General features: G+C 47.3%; 1 protein-coding gene and 1 long non-coding RNA gene across 3 annotated transcripts in view; one reads left to right on the top strand and one right to left on the bottom strand.

Moving 5' to 3' along the window:
* The window catches only part of LOC126521237 (superoxide dismutase [Cu-Zn]-like), a 36983-nt gene extending 22077 nt beyond the window's left edge, over positions 1-14906 (top strand). The window contains exon 5 of the mRNA XM_050169883.3: positions 14656-14906. Coding sequence (XP_050025840.1) covers positions 14656-14766 — 111 coding nt within the window. The 3' untranslated portion in view covers positions 14767-14906. The remainder of the gene's footprint in view (positions 1-14655) is intronic.
* LOC140218933 (uncharacterized) overlaps positions 1-18736 on the bottom strand; it is a 263727-nt gene that overhangs the window by 121742 nt on the left and 123249 nt on the right. The window lies entirely within an intron of this gene.

Here is an 18736-nt window from a genome sequence, read left to right as displayed (position 1 = left end):
CCATCAGTTAGGCCAACTGCAAAGTGTGCCAATATCCTGCGACGTTAACGGAGACCTAAGAAGTTCAGTTTGTCCTGCTTCATGTAGGCTTACGAGAAGTGGGCGTCTGAAACTGGACGAACGCGCCATCACTCTCTATGGAATTGAAAGGCCCTAGGTTAAACTTCACTGTCCGTCAAACTACTGCGGTAACATCGGCAATGCTACATCTATCGACAAAGCAACGTGCTTCGCGTATCAAAAAGATCAGCGCATGTTTACCCGCTAACAAAAATGGACAAAGTGTGGAAAATTCTAACTTACTCTTCACAAATTGCTGCTACAGTGGAATTCGTTAGATTTAAGCACTCCCCCCCCCCCCCCACCCCCCAGCAAGACAATCCTTTCTTGATTTCACTCACTCGTTGTCTCTTATGTTTCTCTGTAAACTGCCATGGGTTGGACATATGTTTGTCGTTCATACGAAGAGCAGACGGCCTCCCTCCGCGATACCCTTACGGGTATGATCAATTCACGGGAAGGAACATCTTTAGAAAGATGAACACTAGAAACTTGCGCAAAGAAAGCTAATAGATCAATTCTGCGTTTACAGAAGCCTAGCGGAGTCTGCGACCGCTAGTGTTTCTGTAGTGAACGCTGATGCGCTCTTGTGCGAGGAAGAGTTTTGTGTGCAATGTAATGGGAAACAATTGTTTGTCTCCGCGGTTTTACGTCCAATCTTTCTTGCAGTGAGCGAGAGAGAGAGAGAGAGAAATCGTAAGGGAAAGGTAGGGAGGTTGGCCAGGCTCAGGTAGGCTAGCCTGAACTGGGGAGTGGGGAAATCCTCGGCAGTCATACAAGCTGGTGCTTTTCAAGAAACGCACCAGCGCCTTTGTGGCCTTACACATAGCAGTAGCACGAGGCCACGGACCCAATATCTCCTCTGTGAAAGGTCTGTCGTCCAAGTTCCCCAAAGCTGTCCGAAGGGCACTCCTCTCGTATTCGTATGTGGGGCAGTCACCCAGGAGACTCTTGGTCGTTTCTTCGACACCACATGTGCTGCAATTGGCATTGTCCGCCATTCCAATTAGGAATTAGCAGGCGTCTGTGAAAGAAACTCGTACTTCCAGGTGGCGCAGTAACGTTTCTTTCCCTCAGTTAAAACAGGATGATAGTTGTAATCTCATATGTGCGTCCATGGCATATAGGCGCCGGTTGATGAAATCCGGTGTATTGCCCTTTCTTAGAGTAATAATATGGGGAAGACCGCTGAAGTGGCGCGCTGCATCCGTTCTCGACAATGGTATCGAGGTGCTTTTACATTCGCCATGTGACTCACGGGCAGCTTTATCGGCACTTTCATTGCCAATAATGTTGCAGTGCCCAGGTAGCCACTGAAATACAATGTCGCAGCCTCTGTCCACCGCTTGATGTTAGCTTAATCGTATCTCTGCTATCAGTTGTTCATGAGTGATTGAAGGGCTGCCTTTCAGTCGCAGAATATAGCCCAGTGATTTGATGACTGCTGCTGCACATAAAGCACTGCGCTGCGGAGGGCCGCAAGTCCGGACTCTCTCGATGTTGTGACGTCGTTGATCTTGAACTTCTTGCAGATTGACGTCGACGGAATAACTAACGCACCAGTATAGCTGGTTACAGTCTGAGAGCCATCTGTATAACTGTGAACTCGACTGTAGTAGGAATCATGCAGTAGATCATGCAGTGGTAGGAATCATGAGGTTGTGCTGCCTCCATGTACGATGAATGAGCGGACAAGTATATTTCGTAGCTGAGTTACAGCTTTCAAAGTGTCGAGGATGGTTCGTGTAGTCACATCAACAGTAAGTATGTTTTTTCTGCGATTATATCGGCCCTATCTGATTTGCCCTGGAGCCAGCCTCTTGAGATAGGCAGTGAGAGCTTGCCTATTGAGGGAATTGAGGTTGCCTGTAGCAGCGACGGGGATATAGGCGATTGTGTACGCTTGCTGTGAGGGCGGCTTATTGTAGTTAAGCTCACTCACGCTTAAAGTCCTACGAAGTTTCCTCTTCAATCGGCGATTTGTGGCCTCAGTAAATCCACCATCGTATTCCATGTCGTCGGCGTCAGAGCAGCTCGATGACATTAGGAGAGTCACGTTCAGGTGGTCGGGCGCAGCAGACCGACTTGCAGCTTGGCGGCCAGCCCCCAACATTGGCGGCAGGGGGGTGGAACGTCCGTCATTGCTTTTGATACCGTACCCGCCACGGGGGCGTCGGTACGCACAAATTTAACTGAAAAAACAGAGCGAAGCAAGAATAGCAGCTGACCAAGAATTCGTCTTCTTCGTCTTCTTTTTTCTGTCCCGAACTTCTTGGGTAGCTTCCACAGCGTTGACTGCTATGTATACGGAACGGAGTATAGGTTAAACAAAACAGGGCCAAAACGCCGCCTTGTGGAACGCCACGGCTGGTGTAGTGGTCGGTTGTTTGATCGTCCTCGGGGAATACAAAGAAGCTCCTTCGGGTCAGGTAGCTCCGAATTTACCAAAAAGAGCGGCCTCCGATTTCTGCAGCCACGAGCGCATCAAGGTTGGCTTCATGAGAAACATTATCATACGCGCCCCTCACGTCTAAATAAAGCCCTACAGTGAGGTGTTTAAATGATCTATCTTGTTGAAACGAAGACACAAGGTCAATGACGTTGTCGACCGATGAACGAAAGCCTGTCGTTACCTTTGGATAAACATTGTTAGGTTAAGAAACCAGTGGAGGCACGTGAGCATAATTCTTTCAATCAACTTGCCAACACAGCTGGCGAGAGCAATATACCGATGTGATGTTAGTTCAAATAGAGACTTTCCTCGCTTTAGGATTGGGACAAGACGGCTATGCTTCCCCTTGGAGGCAACAACCCGGTCCCTCCATGAAATGTTCAGATGATGCAGCAGGACCTCTCGTGCTTCATGGTCAAGGTGGCGTAGAGCATAGTACGTCATATACTGTTGGGTCCGGGCGAATAGGAACGCCTTCAAATGGCTAGAGCAGCCTCCAGTTCCTCCCATGGAGAAAGATTCGTTCATTGCCGAATCTTGCATCAAAGGAACATCGTACAATTCCAGATCGTTTAGTAACACTCTGTCACCTGCAATTGTCTAACAAAAGTCTTCTTCAACGTCTACTTCTCGCATCCTCGGTGGAGAGCCAGTGCCTTAAAGGTGTGGCGTTGTTGAGAAGAGCGACGGCACTGCAAAGTTCGCCATACGCGAGTGAGTGCTTTCGGGAGTCCAACGAGTTGCAAAATGATTTCTATCGTTCGCTGCCTAATTTGTCCATGTGACGACGTAGGCTGTCCTAGGTGCGCTTGGCCTGCCTGTGGTCTAGAATCGACTTTGAGCGTCTGTATCTCATCTCGGCGCGCCGACGTACTGCACGAAGCCTTTACAATTCAATGTCAAAATACGTGCGAGTTGCTGAACGTGAGAAGCAGCTCATTGCAGCATGCATTGCGACCGCAATCCCAAGCTCTGTGCAAAGTGCAAGAGCGCCTTTGCATTCAGTGTTCGCAGAGGCTAAAAATGCGGACCAATCAATTGTTCGAGAGGGCAAGCCGTACGCTGCATGTGCGCATGAACCCCTGACAGCGGAGATCGGTGCCTCGCGTGCCGGATCCGTTAGTAATGGCACGCCATGTGTTATTGAACACTCCGTTCAACGGGGCTTTCGAGCGCCATGTCCAAACGTTTGCTTCAAATGCTGGCCGCATTATATTATAGCAGATCCCGCACGCATTACCGTGCCTCTGTCAAAAAAGAGAGCGAGCGAGTTCACCCTCTGCTAGCTATGCTTGCCAAATAACATGAGCCTTTCGTGTGGCGTTAGCTCTGCACTCTCTGAGGTCAAGCACTACAGACCCACGGACGACCTCCTTGCACTGAGTCGCCCCACTTCGCAAAATCCTTTCGTCAGGCTCCGGTTTGAACCGGAATTCGCGAACTGGCCTTTTCATGCACGTGTCTGGCCGTGTATGCGCCCGTGCGCGCTCGGCCGTCAAGTATTCATTTCATTTTTCACAGATCCCGTTTTGGGCACCAAGCCAAGCCGTAAGCTTCTTGTCAGGTCGGCATACAGGGCTGTAGGTCGTTAAAGTCTTTTTCCTATAGATTTTTTTTTCTTGTCGTTCCATCCCTTTCTTTCACTTGGTTCTTCGGACGGTTGCTTGTCGCTAAAGAGGGTCAAAATTACGTCTCTTTTGGGCAGTGTGCGTGCACGTTTAATACCGCGCACGACACTTATCGCGTGACGCACGTGTGGGTGCCAGGCCTGACCACAGTACCCTATTGTATGAAGCGACCGTGCAAACAAGAGCACACAAGCTCTAGTCCGCGCAATGTGGCGTGCGGGGAGCTAATTGAAACACGACTCCCCGCCCCCAACCGTCCACGCCCTCTGAACACACATCAGTACATCGGACTCGATCCCCTCCTGCACGGTTTAATGAGCCTCGAAAAGTAATCCGCTCGCGCGTACCTCGTCTTACTTTAGGCACTCAGTACAGCGTTTAATACCTTGGAAAGATAATAAGGACGGGGGGTAAATTATATTTGTCGTCCTGAACCACTCGTTCAACTAATCTGGGCGTCGCAGCGCTAACATTGCGTCGCTCTACCCGCCCGCGCCTTTAGCCGGAAGCCCAGTAATCCTCGCTCGCGGACGCGGCGAACGAGCCGATGTTTACGAAGCGGCCACTGCGGCGAAGAATTAAACGAAGTTTGAATACCGCAGGCTGTGAACTAAGTAGAAGGTGGGCTGGGCGGCTTCGAACCCAAAGAAAAGACAAACAAGACGAACCTTGTGAAAAATTAAGGATCCCCATTGTTCAAAGTGTAAATACAAAGCTAACAGCCAAATATACAACAGTGACGCTTGGACGAAGACGACGAAGCTGCTGCAACCTGCCTCAGTAGCTCTGCCTGCATTTATCGTTAGTTCCTGGTCATTTTACTGGCCGGAACTGTTCAAAGACAAAATTGTGTATCAAAGACAAAGACAAAATTATGTATCATGTATTCTTGACACATCACCCTCCCTGTAATGACCCCAAGAACGGGGTTGACAGTATCAAATAAATAAATAAATAAATAAATAAATAAATAAAACGTCGGATGACTCGAAAAAGGTGCCTTCCTTATCGGAGACCGACGGGTTCTGCGCCCCTCGCCGCCTCGAAAGGCGCCAGAAGGACCCAAGCTGGCACCGACGAGCACTCCGCCATGACTTCCCAAAGGGTGACACCGGGTCACAAGCGCTGGCTAGATTGCACAAGCTTGCCGGCCTGCAAGCGACAAGACATTTGGAATTCTGAGGACGAGTCAACAATCATTGGGGACGAGGAAACGAACGTTTTAGGCCTAGATATGGACGAGGGTGGCTTTTGAATTGTGCCCCATCGTAAAGACAGGATAGTCGGCATTCCAGCGTTAATCACTCCAGCATCCGAAAGAGCTGATTCAAGGCAAGTAAACCCTGTTGTCCTATATATACTCTGAGGTTAAAACGATTCTCGGTGGAACCCCAGTCTGGAGCCATTTCACAGCACAGGGACCATTGCTCTTAGATGTAGAGACAGAAGGACAAGCTAACGTCCTTCTAGAGGCCAAGAAAATTGGCGGTATAGCCATATCTGCCGTTTCCCACACAGTTATATGAAAAACATGTACATTGTTAGAGGAGTACCCAAATGGTATTCGCATGAAGAACCGCTCACCTACCTGAGACCTCAGGTAGTATTCCATGCAAGAAGAATCATCCGTCGGTTCCAAACCTCTTCATCTGATTGGGAGTCAAGACACACCAACTTTGTGGTTCTCACATATGCTGCAATTTCTGAACGCCCGTAGAAGGTTAACCTCGGCTTTAGCAGACACAAGCGTACCGACTACGTGGATACACCACCTCGCTGTTCTGAGTGCCGGTGCTTCGGACATGTAGCTAAGTACTGTCGTGGGGAACAGAGATGTAAGCGCCGTGGGGGGTCTCATGAATGTAAGAAAGAGAGAGAAATGATTAACATTATACAAAAGAGCACACGAGCGTAGGTAGCTCCTCCGCTCTGCAGTGGGTGGTCCCCTCAGTCCAAGAATCTAGTGGCCTTAGCTGCCCTTCTCGCTCGGTTGACCAAGTTGAGCCGGTCCGTCAAGCGGGAGCTGGACAGCGCTGCCTCTCATTGTTGTGTGGTGGGATTTGTCATGGGTGCGAGGTCTGGTGCGCTTGCGCAAGCCCATACCATGTGGTAAAGCGTAGCACATTGGTCGCAGTGTGCCAATTTATATGAAAACAGTGCAGGGTGCATGGCGTTGTAAAGACTCAAGTGTGGATATGCGTTTGTTTGGAGTTTCCGCCATATTACGGCTTCCTCTCGCGTCAGAGCATTATCAGGCGGTGATAATATTCTTCGTGAAAAGCGAGTATTGTAGTTGTGCGTGTAGTTTAATGATAGCGGCTCGGGATAGAACTGTTTGGCGCGTCCCTCTCACGGCTTTAGGTATGCATGCGCTCGGGCGTAGGCATGTGCCTGCTGATTGCCGCATAAGGACACATGCCCCGATGTCCACACAATTCGTATATATGGTGGGAGCTGGTGTGCGCCACACAGAATGCGATGTGCGACCCTGGAAATTTTAGCCCTGGAACAATTTCGGCATGCCGCCTGAGAGCCCGTCAGCACTATGACACACTCCCAGTGTGGGCTCGTCGTGATGGCGAACGCTAGCGCTAATTCCTCTGCCTCCGCAGCGCTCGCTATGGAAACTGATGACGCATTTATCTTGGTCCCGTGATAATCGAATACGCTGGTGACGAATGCGGTGCTTCTTGCGGTGTTGGCCATGTCTAAGTACAAGACATTGGTGTGGTGCTCATACTTCTTCGCGAGCGCCTGCGCGCTCGGTCTTGTCGCCGTCCGAAGTGGAAGTTCGGGTGCACGTTCCTGGGAATCGGTGAGACGCGCGTTGTCCATAAATGGCATACATCATGACTTTAGGACGTGTGCAAGTAAAGAACATTTCGTACGTGCTAACTACGGCGGCAACCACCCAACCAGTTACGGACGATGTCCTGCAGTACAGCTGCTCAGCGAAGGATTCTAAGATGTCTGTCTTCGGTCCAAAGGATGCAAGCGAACCATCGAGCAAGAAGACGACGTCCACTGCGCCACAACTAGGTGATTTAGAAACAGAATACGCATCGAATTTCCCACGTCTCAAACTGACAAAAGAAGTTATCGAGCCAACTCTATCGGTCAACGCCGCTGTTCCAAAAGAGTCCGAAAAGCGCACCTCTGCGGCCACGTTGACTCGACCTCAAATACCACTTGTAATCAGACAGCAAGAAAACTGCCAGCGTGTGGTATTCGCTGTGTTCACGGTGCTACGCTGTGTACCTCGGGCGGCTTCAAACAAGAAGGTTACTAATGAAGCAGAGTCTCTTACACTCCGCTTTTTGGCATATCAGGCCTTGTTGACGCAGCTATTAAGGACGGGCGAGTGAGTCCCCCGCAGGCGCGGTGATTCTCCGGCGTCTAAGAGCAAGAACTCTCTCCCATTTCCATGCGGCGCTGAACACCTTCCAATTTTTAGGATTGGAGTGGCCCAAAAGAAGTCGTCTCGATCCGCCATGGTCTTTTTCGGACGTTACCTGCAACCTCAGCGTAGCCCAGCTGCCGGCGAAAGGCACCATTTCAACAGCCGAAGCAAAGTTACTTGTGCTAGACCACTTGAGCACAGTGTGTCAGAGCCACCTACGAGCAACATAATCTGAAAACATTGACTACAACTGTGCACAGACGGGTCGGTGTGCACGCAGATAGCTGCGCAGCGGCATTCTCAATACTCTCCCTTGATGTGACATGGACTGGCCGCCTGGTTCGTCACGTAGTTTCGTCTACGACAGTAGAAAGCGCCGTAATTACTGCGGCTTTGCATAAACTATAGGGCTATTCTGCACTAGATGTCGCGGTGCTGACGAACTCAAAGTCAGCGTTACAACGATTACATTGTGGCCTACCTCGAGAGTAGTCTACAAGGCAATCTCTGGCACCGATTAAAGACCTAATTAGCAAGGGATATAATGTTAAATTCCTATGGATCCCATCCCACGTAGGAATTGGACGAAACGAAAAAGTTGACGCTCTTGCACGCCTAGCGCTGACAGGTGCCCCAAAAGTGAGAGTGCCAAATATTTTTCCGAACTCTAAGGATGCAATCTGCAATCACTTTAGAGCGATCCACAAGTCTCCACATCAAGCCAGCAAGTCTGTGTGACCCATGGGCTTACTCGCGAGGAAGCGACGCTGTTCAACCGCATAAGAACCGACTTCGCTTACACGCCGGCGTGGTTCTTCAAGAATGGGCGATGCACTTCCCACTATGTGCCTTCTGTGGTTATATCGACGGCATTAAACATTTCATTTGGCTATGCCCGCAGTTCGACAAAGACAGAAAAACGATTGTCGACAGCCTACAAAAGAGTGGTCTTACGCACAGGACCTTTGAATGCGTAGTATACCTGGGATGGCCCACTACAATCAGCAAGAGAGTGCAACGACTGCTGACTGCTTTCCTGCAAGACACGGGGCTCATCGACACCTGGTGACACACCTCTGATCTCAAATGGTAGGCGGCTCAGGCGGGACAATTGCCGGCTATGTATGCCAGACTAACCCCACCTGCGACAACGCCACCATCACCAACCTCCCCAACAGTGACGCTTGCAAATACGCTGGAATGGGGATGGTAAATGGTGTGCTGTAATGGAGCGGTGTGTTGCCCGCGTAGCAAGATACTAGGAGAACCATGGTCACTTTTGCGATGGCGGCATTCGTTTGATACATACATGAATGTTTTAGTTGTCCATTTTTTTTTTTCACTCTGAACGACAAGACACAGAGTTTGAGACAGCTCACAAAAAACCTGCACTGTGCAAGGTGGGCTGCCCGAGCATCCTTACCCTGCGTTAGCCAGAAAAGCACTAACATCTAAAGAAAAATTTGGAAGGACGCTTAAGCTTCGCCTTTAAGAGTGGAACGCGATAGCATTCAAAGATCCCTGACTGCTTCTCACGCTTCCTGGCAACTGCAGCTTATGTAAATGTAATGTTTTCCTGGAAACACTGGCGGCGAACGCTATGCGCGACGGCGAGCTTTCCTGTTTTTTAGTTTTTTTTTTTTTTTAATGGCTTTGCAAGAAACCGAGCGGGCCGCGCCGCTCCTACTAAGACAGACCTCAAACGGCAGCTGGAAAACGTCGCGTTGAAAGGGGTTTATGTTCGAGCTTCGGCTTTACAGAATTATGTTTTTTCGTATATTCAAATTACAATCCAAGGCTGTCCCATCTGTAGGTTGTGTGTAAGTCGTACTTTAGGAATTTTCTGGCGCATTTCTACTTTGAGAAATTCAGCTAGTTCAGTAACGTTTCTGCGCCACGTGGAGGGCCTGATGGATCAATATGCGAAATTCGAGATCATTTTCTCGAGATCACCGCCACTGGCGCTGGCAGCAGAGTTTCTGCGACACGGGGCCCTTAACGCTTTCCCGTTAAAATTTAATGGGCAGCCATGAGGAGTTTTGCCAGCATCAAGTAGAAATCTCTCCCCAAAGGAACGCTGAAGAGCAGGAATACAGCGGAAAATGTCCAATGGTTTCAGTCTGAAGAAGCTTGGAATTGTACTAGCCGTTCTCCTGGAGGAAGAAAAAAAAACTACATTTGTCGCCAATTGTACATGTCTCTGCCATACAGATATCAAAACGTCCGAGCACGTAAGAAACAAATTGCTGCAAGCATCCCACGAGCGCCACAAGGTCGTAATAATTACGGCCTTCGCGACAACTGCAATGGTTTATCCTGGAGGCCCTGTTTTGCGCCGATATGACAACGCTTGGAAACAGTGACGCCAGGCTGCAGCGACAAATGACGCAGCAGTACACTGGTATGCTCTTGCACTTCAGGTCACCATCGCAAAAATAGCCATGTTTCCGCTGCCGGATGACACACAGCACTGTTCCATCACACCGTAGCTATGCGTCCCATTTTACTGCGCTTTGTTCCAGCCATTAGTTGTCTCAAGTCAGCTTTTTCCTTCGTGAAGACATAACGAAATAGTAACTTCGTATTCCAGAGCTACCGACAACATGTAAGAACTGCTCCCGTTAGACGCATGCCCTTCACATAGAAACTTCGAAAGACCATGTCACCTATAAATAGGATGACGGGTGGACCGATTATACTCGTTTTTACTCTCCTTTCTTACCATTGTCACTGCTGCATGCTCCTTCTACTGCGTCGAATCGTTCTCCAGACCTGAAAGCGCACACAAATACTATCCCCATGAAGCCTACAGCCGACGTACTAACGACCTTATTGCATTTTGTTAACAGCCTTAGCTTTTTAAGGATAATTAAGACAATGCTTCGAAGCTTCATCTTGCAAAAATCGTCTCCGCCTTCCACAATAGCTTAAGGCACTCGAAGCAAAAAGCGCACGCTGTTGCAAAACACAGCCCATGTAATTCCTTCCATTGAGTCTTTAGAACATTAACTCTCCCGTAATTTGCCTGCACCAACCAGAGATTTCAATTGTTCGGAGAGACAGACTTTCGTAACAGCACACGCTTCTCGAGGACAATGCTATGTTTGGACCACGATCGCCACTGGCCGACCATATTAGGAGCGGCAGACTGCAGAAGCCTTTGTTACCGTGCTTCTTTCTGTGCGCAACAGCGTCCACTGACGTAACTCATTTTCGTACGCAGATCGTGGCTACAGCGGACACTGGTCGTTCGGATCGGGCTGCCCTGCGTTGCAACAGCTGCTTGTTTCCGTGAACGATTTCCTGACGCGCGCATAAAATTATGGGGGCACTTAACGGAACTATTTCGCAACCTTTCTCAAGAACTGAATTGTTACATACTTGGCGTTATGAATAGCCTAACAATGGACGCAGCACATGCAAAGAAGGAAGACAAGCATTGTATTAAATATGCCCGCAGTGCAGATGCAATTTATGAAGACGTGCATGACCCAAATATAGCCATATGTCTGCCCCCAAGCCCTCTTTCTCGTTTCATTTTACTTTTCTTCTTCTTCTCTCGCTCTGTTTTTCATTTTATGTTCTGTTTCCTTGTCATGGTGTTGCTGCCACTTGATCTATGCAACAGCTTGTCCCGCGAGCTGTGAGTTGGATGACGCTTTACTCAAACAAGCGCTTGAATGCACCGAACGTCACTCGAACACTCTAATATTTCCCCAGTGTATGTCGTTGCGATATTCATAACTTTCTAGTATATTGTCCATATGCAAAATGTTATCTATGCTAGTAATACCTTTGCCGGCAGTACCTTATTGATCACGATAGTGAGAAGTATCTCGGTGGGGCACAAACAGGACAGAGAAATCACACCACCAGCAGTTTCTTGCGAGTGTTCCTACTGACAATGGACAATAACGCGGCGCCAAGGGCTGCTTGTAAATGTAAGAGATTTACACTCTCAGTCGTTGCTTCATGTAGCTCAATAAAAGCACCATACCATCAAATGGAAACTGGCCACCTATCACCGCCATGCCAAGGAGAAGTCGGTCAACTAATTTCACGTCGCGGGCCCAACCATTCAGGCAATGTGCGGTTCAGGTCATGTCACCCTAAGCAATCAGCAAGGAGCTGTGCGACTGACAGCTGTTGTCACCGCCTACGGGCATTCCATGCTTTCTCGAAAATTGCTCCCTTCGTTCTACTCGAACGTGATGCGCTCCACCTTTGTCTTGGGCTGCCAAAGTTCGTATAGAAGCGCTGTGCTGTACCTGGAAGCCAGAGTGCCTTCGGTAATGGCGAGATTTCGACTGCTAACAGTCAAAACCGTTCTGCGACTGCAGGAATCTCATTCCACAACACTCCAGACAGCTATTATAAGGCAGCCGACTTCATTTTTTAATGTCCATTGGCCCCGTTTTAGTACGCCACAGGTGGTTCTTGCGCAGAGGCTATTCGAGCCCTTGAGTGGAAAAATTGCTGTAGTAACATCAGCTCGTGATACTACCTCGCGATGCCCCATGAAAATATTTTTCATAATATTTACCCAAAAAATACTAAGCTTCTACCTTAACGAATGCTCAATACCTCGCTGGATGATCCCTCATTCGCAAATGATTCTCTGGGTGGCGCTGTAATTTGTATTTCCCTCAACAATCAATACCACTGCGGCAATATTTCGAAGATAACTGATGCTGAACGAGTTTTATAAATCTAGCCTGGCCTCACATTCTGACTACCATCACCTACTATTCCCCTGTAGCCGCAAATTCTTCCCGACACGGAAATCTTAACTTAAGTTAGCGAGGTTACGCTGCCAGGCACCGCTACTAAATTTCCATCTGCACAGGTCTGGTTTGGTGGGATTTCCTTTGTATATACATTGCTGCAGTGAGCCGGAAACAACAGACTACTTTCCGCTTGCTTGTAAGAGATTTGCTCGAGGTCGCTATAAGCAACCTTAGCCTCGGCATGAATGTCCCGTTCCTGCTTTCCTTTGGTCCTTCCACGTTCGAGTACGGTCATTTGAATGGTTGCAATGCTATGCAATGATGTATTCTTGACTCGTATGGTCTACCATGTATAAAAATGTATTACAATTATTATTATTATTATTATTATTATTATTATTATTATTATTGTTGTTGTTGTTGTTGTTGTTGTTGTTGTTGTTGTTGTTGTTGTTGTTGTTGTTGTTGTTGTTGTTGTTGTTGTTGTTGTTGTTGTTGTTGTTGTTGTTGTTGTTGTTGTTGTTGTTGTTGTTGTTGTTGTTGTTGTTGTTGTTTGTGCGATAGCAATTATATAGACACTCCAGGCGCATTTCTTCCGTAGTCATCGCCGACGCCGTGGTGTTCCGTATTAGGTCCAAGGGCCGTATGCTGTGTGTACGAGTGAAAACGTGCCAGGATGAGCCGACGATAGCGGCTGAATCTCGCGTATGCAAGAAAGGAAAGCGTAGAGGAAACGCGGGAGCGTTTCCTGCCCGCTTCTTTTTGTCGCACGGAAGGCACCCGGAGGGAGCGGAGGGAGGGTGGGGGGAGGGCTCTATTCCGGCGGTTGCTGCGTACGGCGCGGCCGCGCAGGCCCCATCTACACTGTAAAAACAGTTGCACCCCTTGGGGTGTATATTTGCACAGAACAATAATCGTCATCTGTCTTGCCCGTACCCGCCGTGGTTGCTCAGTGGCTATGGTGTTAGGCTGCTGAGCACGAGGTCGCGGGATCGAATCCCGGCCACGGCGGCCGCATTTCGATGGGGGCGAAATGCGAAAACACCCGTGTGCTTAGATTTAGGTGCACGTTAAAGAACCTCAGGTGGTCAAAATTTCCGGAGTCCCCCACTACGGCGTGCCTCATAATCAGAAAGTGGTTTTGGCACGTAAAACCCAATAATTAATTATGTCTTGCCCGCATTTCCTTTCCTTAACGCTGCGAGCCCGCTACTTCGAAGTCACGAACGGCATGCGCGTTATCAGCATGACAGAGCATTCTCGACAGGAAAGTAACGAGCGCAGCGTTTTCAAGAAAGGAAATGCGGGCAAGGCAGATGACGATTATCGTTGTGCGTTGTGTGGCAATTATACACCCCAAAGTGTGTAAACTTTTTTAAAGTGTAGAAAGCGATCTGCAATGAGTACAGAGTCTAGGTGCGCAGAGGGCTCATAGCTTCGTGGGCGCTATGCTTTGGCCGCTTATTTCGCGTTAAAACGAGAGGCAGCACGCAGGTCAATTTTCTCGCTGCTGCTGCCACGCTTCCTCACTCCGGCGTTTTGACAACGAGTTTCCGCGGTCATCGAGTGAGACGTGTTCATGTTTGCTTGTGCGCACGTGCATGTTTGTTAATTTAGTTAGTAAGCAAATATTTACAACTTTATAAACTGCTATCCTTACTTCGTATAGGTTTTTTCTAATTTGCTATCGCAATCTCGATGCTTCGCCTTTCGAGTGAAACTGCGACTATTTATCTTTTCAATCATTTTTCGATTCACTTCTGTATGATGACCGTTCTGATCATGTATTAACATGCCTTTGCTCAGTATGACAGTTTTTATTTTCGAAACTTCTTGTCATTTTGCGCAAATCGCCCAATTCTTATCTGATCCCCCACAATGAATAGATGCCACATTTGCAGAGGAAATAACAACTCAAGCTCACGCGCTCTGCTGTGTCGCTCGCCTTCGTATTCGTTTTCAGTGTGCTGTTATCAGCAATCAACCAATACCAACTATTTTCTACTTCCTCATCGTAAAATATTCATCACGTGTTCAGGAATTAATCCCTGTTATAGGCCTTTCTAAAACACACCGGAGTGATTCAACGGTATAGTGGTGTTCTTTTGCTGAGCGCAATGTCGTGTGCTTGACTGCCGACCATGGCTGCCAAGTTCTTGCACATGACACACAAAAATGCGTCTTTAGAGAGTCTCATGACGGTTAACGGAATCCATATGGGAAACGTTATATTAATGCTAGGTGCAATGCATACTTATTTTCATTCGCTTGAAAGGTACCATTTTTTCGCCATTCTACAAGCAACCGTAAACCTCCAAACTCCAGAAACTCACGAAGGTTTCTATGTTCTATCTTCTTCGTTTCGCACGAAACTGCCCGGTCATGCAGGTGCACGAGCGCGAAGACGACCTGGGACGAACCACGCACCCCGATAGCCGCTCGACGGGCAACGCGGGCGGCAGGCTCGGCTGCGGAGTCATCGGCATCGCTCCCTACTGACGGCAGGAGGAGCTCCACCCGCACCACTGCATGGAGCCTCGCCAGACTCGCGCCTGTTAGGCGTTCTTTCGTCGAAAGACAAATCTTTCTGCAGCTTACTTTGTTTAATAAAGACACAATAATTAAAAGGAAGCATAAAACCCGAAGCGACGACGACGACGTGAACATGTAACCGCGCATGCGCACGAATGTGTCGCGCGTGCGCACAGAGCACCTCCAACGTACTACGCGAAATTCGATAGATGTTCACAAGAATTACAACGGCCTTGTTTCCGACCTTCAGAAAGTATCGGTCCCACCGTGTACAATGAAATAATAACCAGACAACTACACTTACCGCTCGTGATGTGACCAAAAACAGGTGACAAAAACAAATACTACGTTCCTAGGTACACCGAAGATCATGTTCGTCTTTGAAAAGATTCGAGATCGTTCTACGCGCAGCCATGCCGTGAAAACCCATGGACAGCGACGAATTTATTATAGATTTGTCCGGTCGCATGCACGGGCAACCAGCGCTGAACCATCACGCGACAACAGCTGCACCCTAGTACACAACCTAGCAAGTGGACGAAACAGTTTACAGTATAAGTAGCACGTGCTGCGATTTCGCTTTAGCGAGCTCCCCGCTCATCATTAGGCACATAAATCTGGCTTATGATCTGGCTCGACATCGGCGCACTAGGACGTATACGTCAGTGCAGAAGCGTACCTCGCCAGGGGCACGGACCACGCTCAGCGGGACGCGCCGCGCTAAAGCAAACGTTGATGCAGGCGCGTCTGTCATCATTCCAAACGTCGCGTCATTGACGGGGCACCCTTATTGGACGGTGTCAGCATATTGCAGTAGCACACTCAGGCTGCCGTAGCGCCTCCTTCTCAGCGCTGGTTCCACTACGCAGACTTGTCTTTTATTGTGAGAGCAGTTATATGAACCCTCCAGGCGCATTATTGCGGTCGGCGTCGATGTAGGCGTCGGCATGATGTTCCACATCATGCCGACGTGATTTTAATGTATATTCTAACACTTTAGAAAATAAAGGTAGCACAGATATAGGCCGATAGTTATTCAATTCATTATGAGAGCCACCTTTGTGAGTGACTACTACTCTGGCTACCTTCATGCCTTCAGGAAAGGTACTTGTAGCGAAAGCTTGATTGCAGATGTGCTGAAGTGGGCCACATAGTAATTCGGCAACATGTTTAATTGTGTCAGCCTTTATGTCATCATAGCCAGCGGCAGTATTTTTATTTAACGATTTCAGGTATGTAACTATTTCTAATTCACTACATGGCGTAAAGAAAACAGATTGCGAGCAGGAAGAAGAAATGTATTGTTCACAGTCATTTGTTGTATTATTTGTCTGACCTGCTGCACAGGAAATGATTATTGAATTTGTCCGCTACGTCGGCTTCAGTCAACTCAACGCCGTCAATGGTTAGTGTCGTAGGAAGGCTAGCCTTTGTTTTCCCTATGAGCAGACGTGCCATGTTTCAAGCTTTTCAGGGATTACAGCAGACCCCAGCAAATCTTGCCTGATAATATTGAATACGACCTCTCTTCAAATCTGAGTTTAATTTGTTGCGAACTTTTTCGTATTCATGTAATAGAGATACGTCTCTTAGTCTAATGAAGTTATGGTATAGTTTATCTCGTTCACCAATTCTATTGTAAAGATCTCTGTTAATCCATGGTATCCTGGACTTGCTGTGCCTTCTATAGTATTGCAGTGGGAAAGCAGCATCATAGCAGTTCTCTGCATGTTGTAGGAACAAATCATATGATACGTTAGGGTTTTGGCAACTATACACATCACTCCAGTCGATACTTTCAATACTAGCATTAAATGTCGGCAAGGCATTGCTATTAAAGGAGCGATATGCAACAGGAGCATCGTTAACATCATTTTTTTCTTTGTCGCAGGGAAAAAACAAAACACTGAGAAATGATCGCTCAGATCAGTTGTTAGCACACCAGCATTGACGTCATTTCTATCATGGTTAGTTATACATAGCTCTAGTAGAATTTCACTTACACTTGTTATTCTGGTATGTAATCCTATTAAGTTTGTGCACGAGAATGACTCAGTGACATCTAAAAATTGTCTACTATGTGGGCTAAGTAACAGCAGACCAATATCAAAATCACCAACAAGGACAATAGGCAAATTTCTTAAGGACGCATATTCAAAAACCGTAGTTATAAATCCAAAACATTCTTGAGTATCCCCTGATGGGGGGCGATACACTGAGGCAATCAGAGATGTTACACAATGAACGGCAATAGATTCATAATGTGCGCAAACACAACAAAATTCAGGAACCACCTCATATAAGATATCTTCTTCGATATATAGTGACACTCCACCAGCCCTGCGATTCGGTTTATACACACCTTCATGATTGTATCCTTCGAAAAATACTACATCGAACGCACATGAGTATTAGGTCTCAGTGAAAGCCAAAAAATGATACGTATGATCTAATGAATCAAGCAGCACATCAGGTTGTTTGTTCCTAAGACTGCGTATGTTTAAATGGAAAATCGACATTCTGTCCTGCTTCTTAAAAGAGGGGCACTGCAAAAGAGATTTAAAAGATTCAGCATCATGATATATGTCTTCATGTAAGATAGTCATAGCAGTAACACTAGTAATTAATTGAAAAAAGAGAAAAGGAGCCGAAGCGGCAAACACGGTTAGAAGAGAGCTAGTCATAAAGGATAATACTGCGTTGCAGAAACCCACACAACCATTAGTACGGGCACCCTTGAGGTTTAGCTGCAAGAACAGAATCTGAAATAACGTAGGCGTTTTTATGAGAGTATGACCGTAAAAACATCTTTAACATTACGATTGAATGACACATGAATTGACCTCGCTTCATGGAATGAGAATAGCTGCGGTAATTTGGTACCGTGAATTACTTGCTTTATTTGCCTCTTTTCATTTTGGCCGCCAACTCGTTGTACGCCATCATAAAGTTATTTTTTTCTTTCCACAGCAAAATCTCTTTTCGAAAATCTCGGTTCTGGTTGCCCCTTCTGCTATTCACTCCCTAAAAGAAAGCAGGTAACGTTTTCAAAGCTTGAAAACAATTATTTTTGTCATACCATTAAGGCAGTAGTGAAAAAATAATTCTGAGAAACTAATTCACGGAGAAATAAAAAATAACATGCTGAGAACCCATCGCTGAACTTCAATCAACTTGAGTGAAAGCAGGTGAAATATACTTATGATGAGTCAAGATGCGGCTATGGTTGCGATTACTATTTCTTTCATTTATGTTGCGTAAAAAACGCAGGTGCAACGTTAGAGATAGCCTTTTTCTGGAGAGGTAGACTGATACAATACGTTCTAAGTCAACAAGTGGAATATCAAAGCACCATTACAGCAATAGCGGTTGCGTGCTAAACTATGCATGGAGAAAATTAAACTGCCCGCAAGATGTTGTTTTCATGTTGCTTCCTTGTCCGGTCAGCGAATGGAGTAGACGTCAACTCGAAACGGTAAGTATCCAAAGCAACGTTTGTTTGCTCTGCAGGACAGTTGCCCTGGTAAGGAAGAAACTGGAATGCTTGGAGAAACAATCAATGAACGCCACAAATCGACGCTTCAGTCAGTGCGTCCCACGAGGCAGATATAGGGGAAGCAAAGCGGCAAACCCTGACAACGTATATCCAACAATGCAGCGCGTCTCTTCTCTTTCACCTAGCATCGAATGAAATTCCCAATTTCGGTTTTGTAACAGGCAAAGGTCGAGGGGCTAAAGGCTACGGCCCACACAATTTGCCAAGCAGTCAGCATGTGATTGCTATCTCTGTGAAGATTTGAAGAATAAGCGCGAAGTAGAACATTTGGTATCTGTACTCAAGAGTCTGGTTTCAAATCTCCTTCTTACGATCGTGCATAGATCAGGGTCTTGATTGGCGCTTGATCTCATAGAAAAATCTGTTGAATGCCAGTGAGGC

This window comes from Dermacentor andersoni, chromosome 6 (assembly GCF_023375885.2).
Source record: "Dermacentor andersoni chromosome 6, qqDerAnde1_hic_scaffold, whole genome shotgun sequence".
NCBI lineage: Eukaryota > Metazoa > Arthropoda > Arachnida > Ixodida > Ixodidae > Dermacentor > Dermacentor andersoni.
This window is presented reverse-complemented; position numbering and strand designations above follow the sequence as displayed.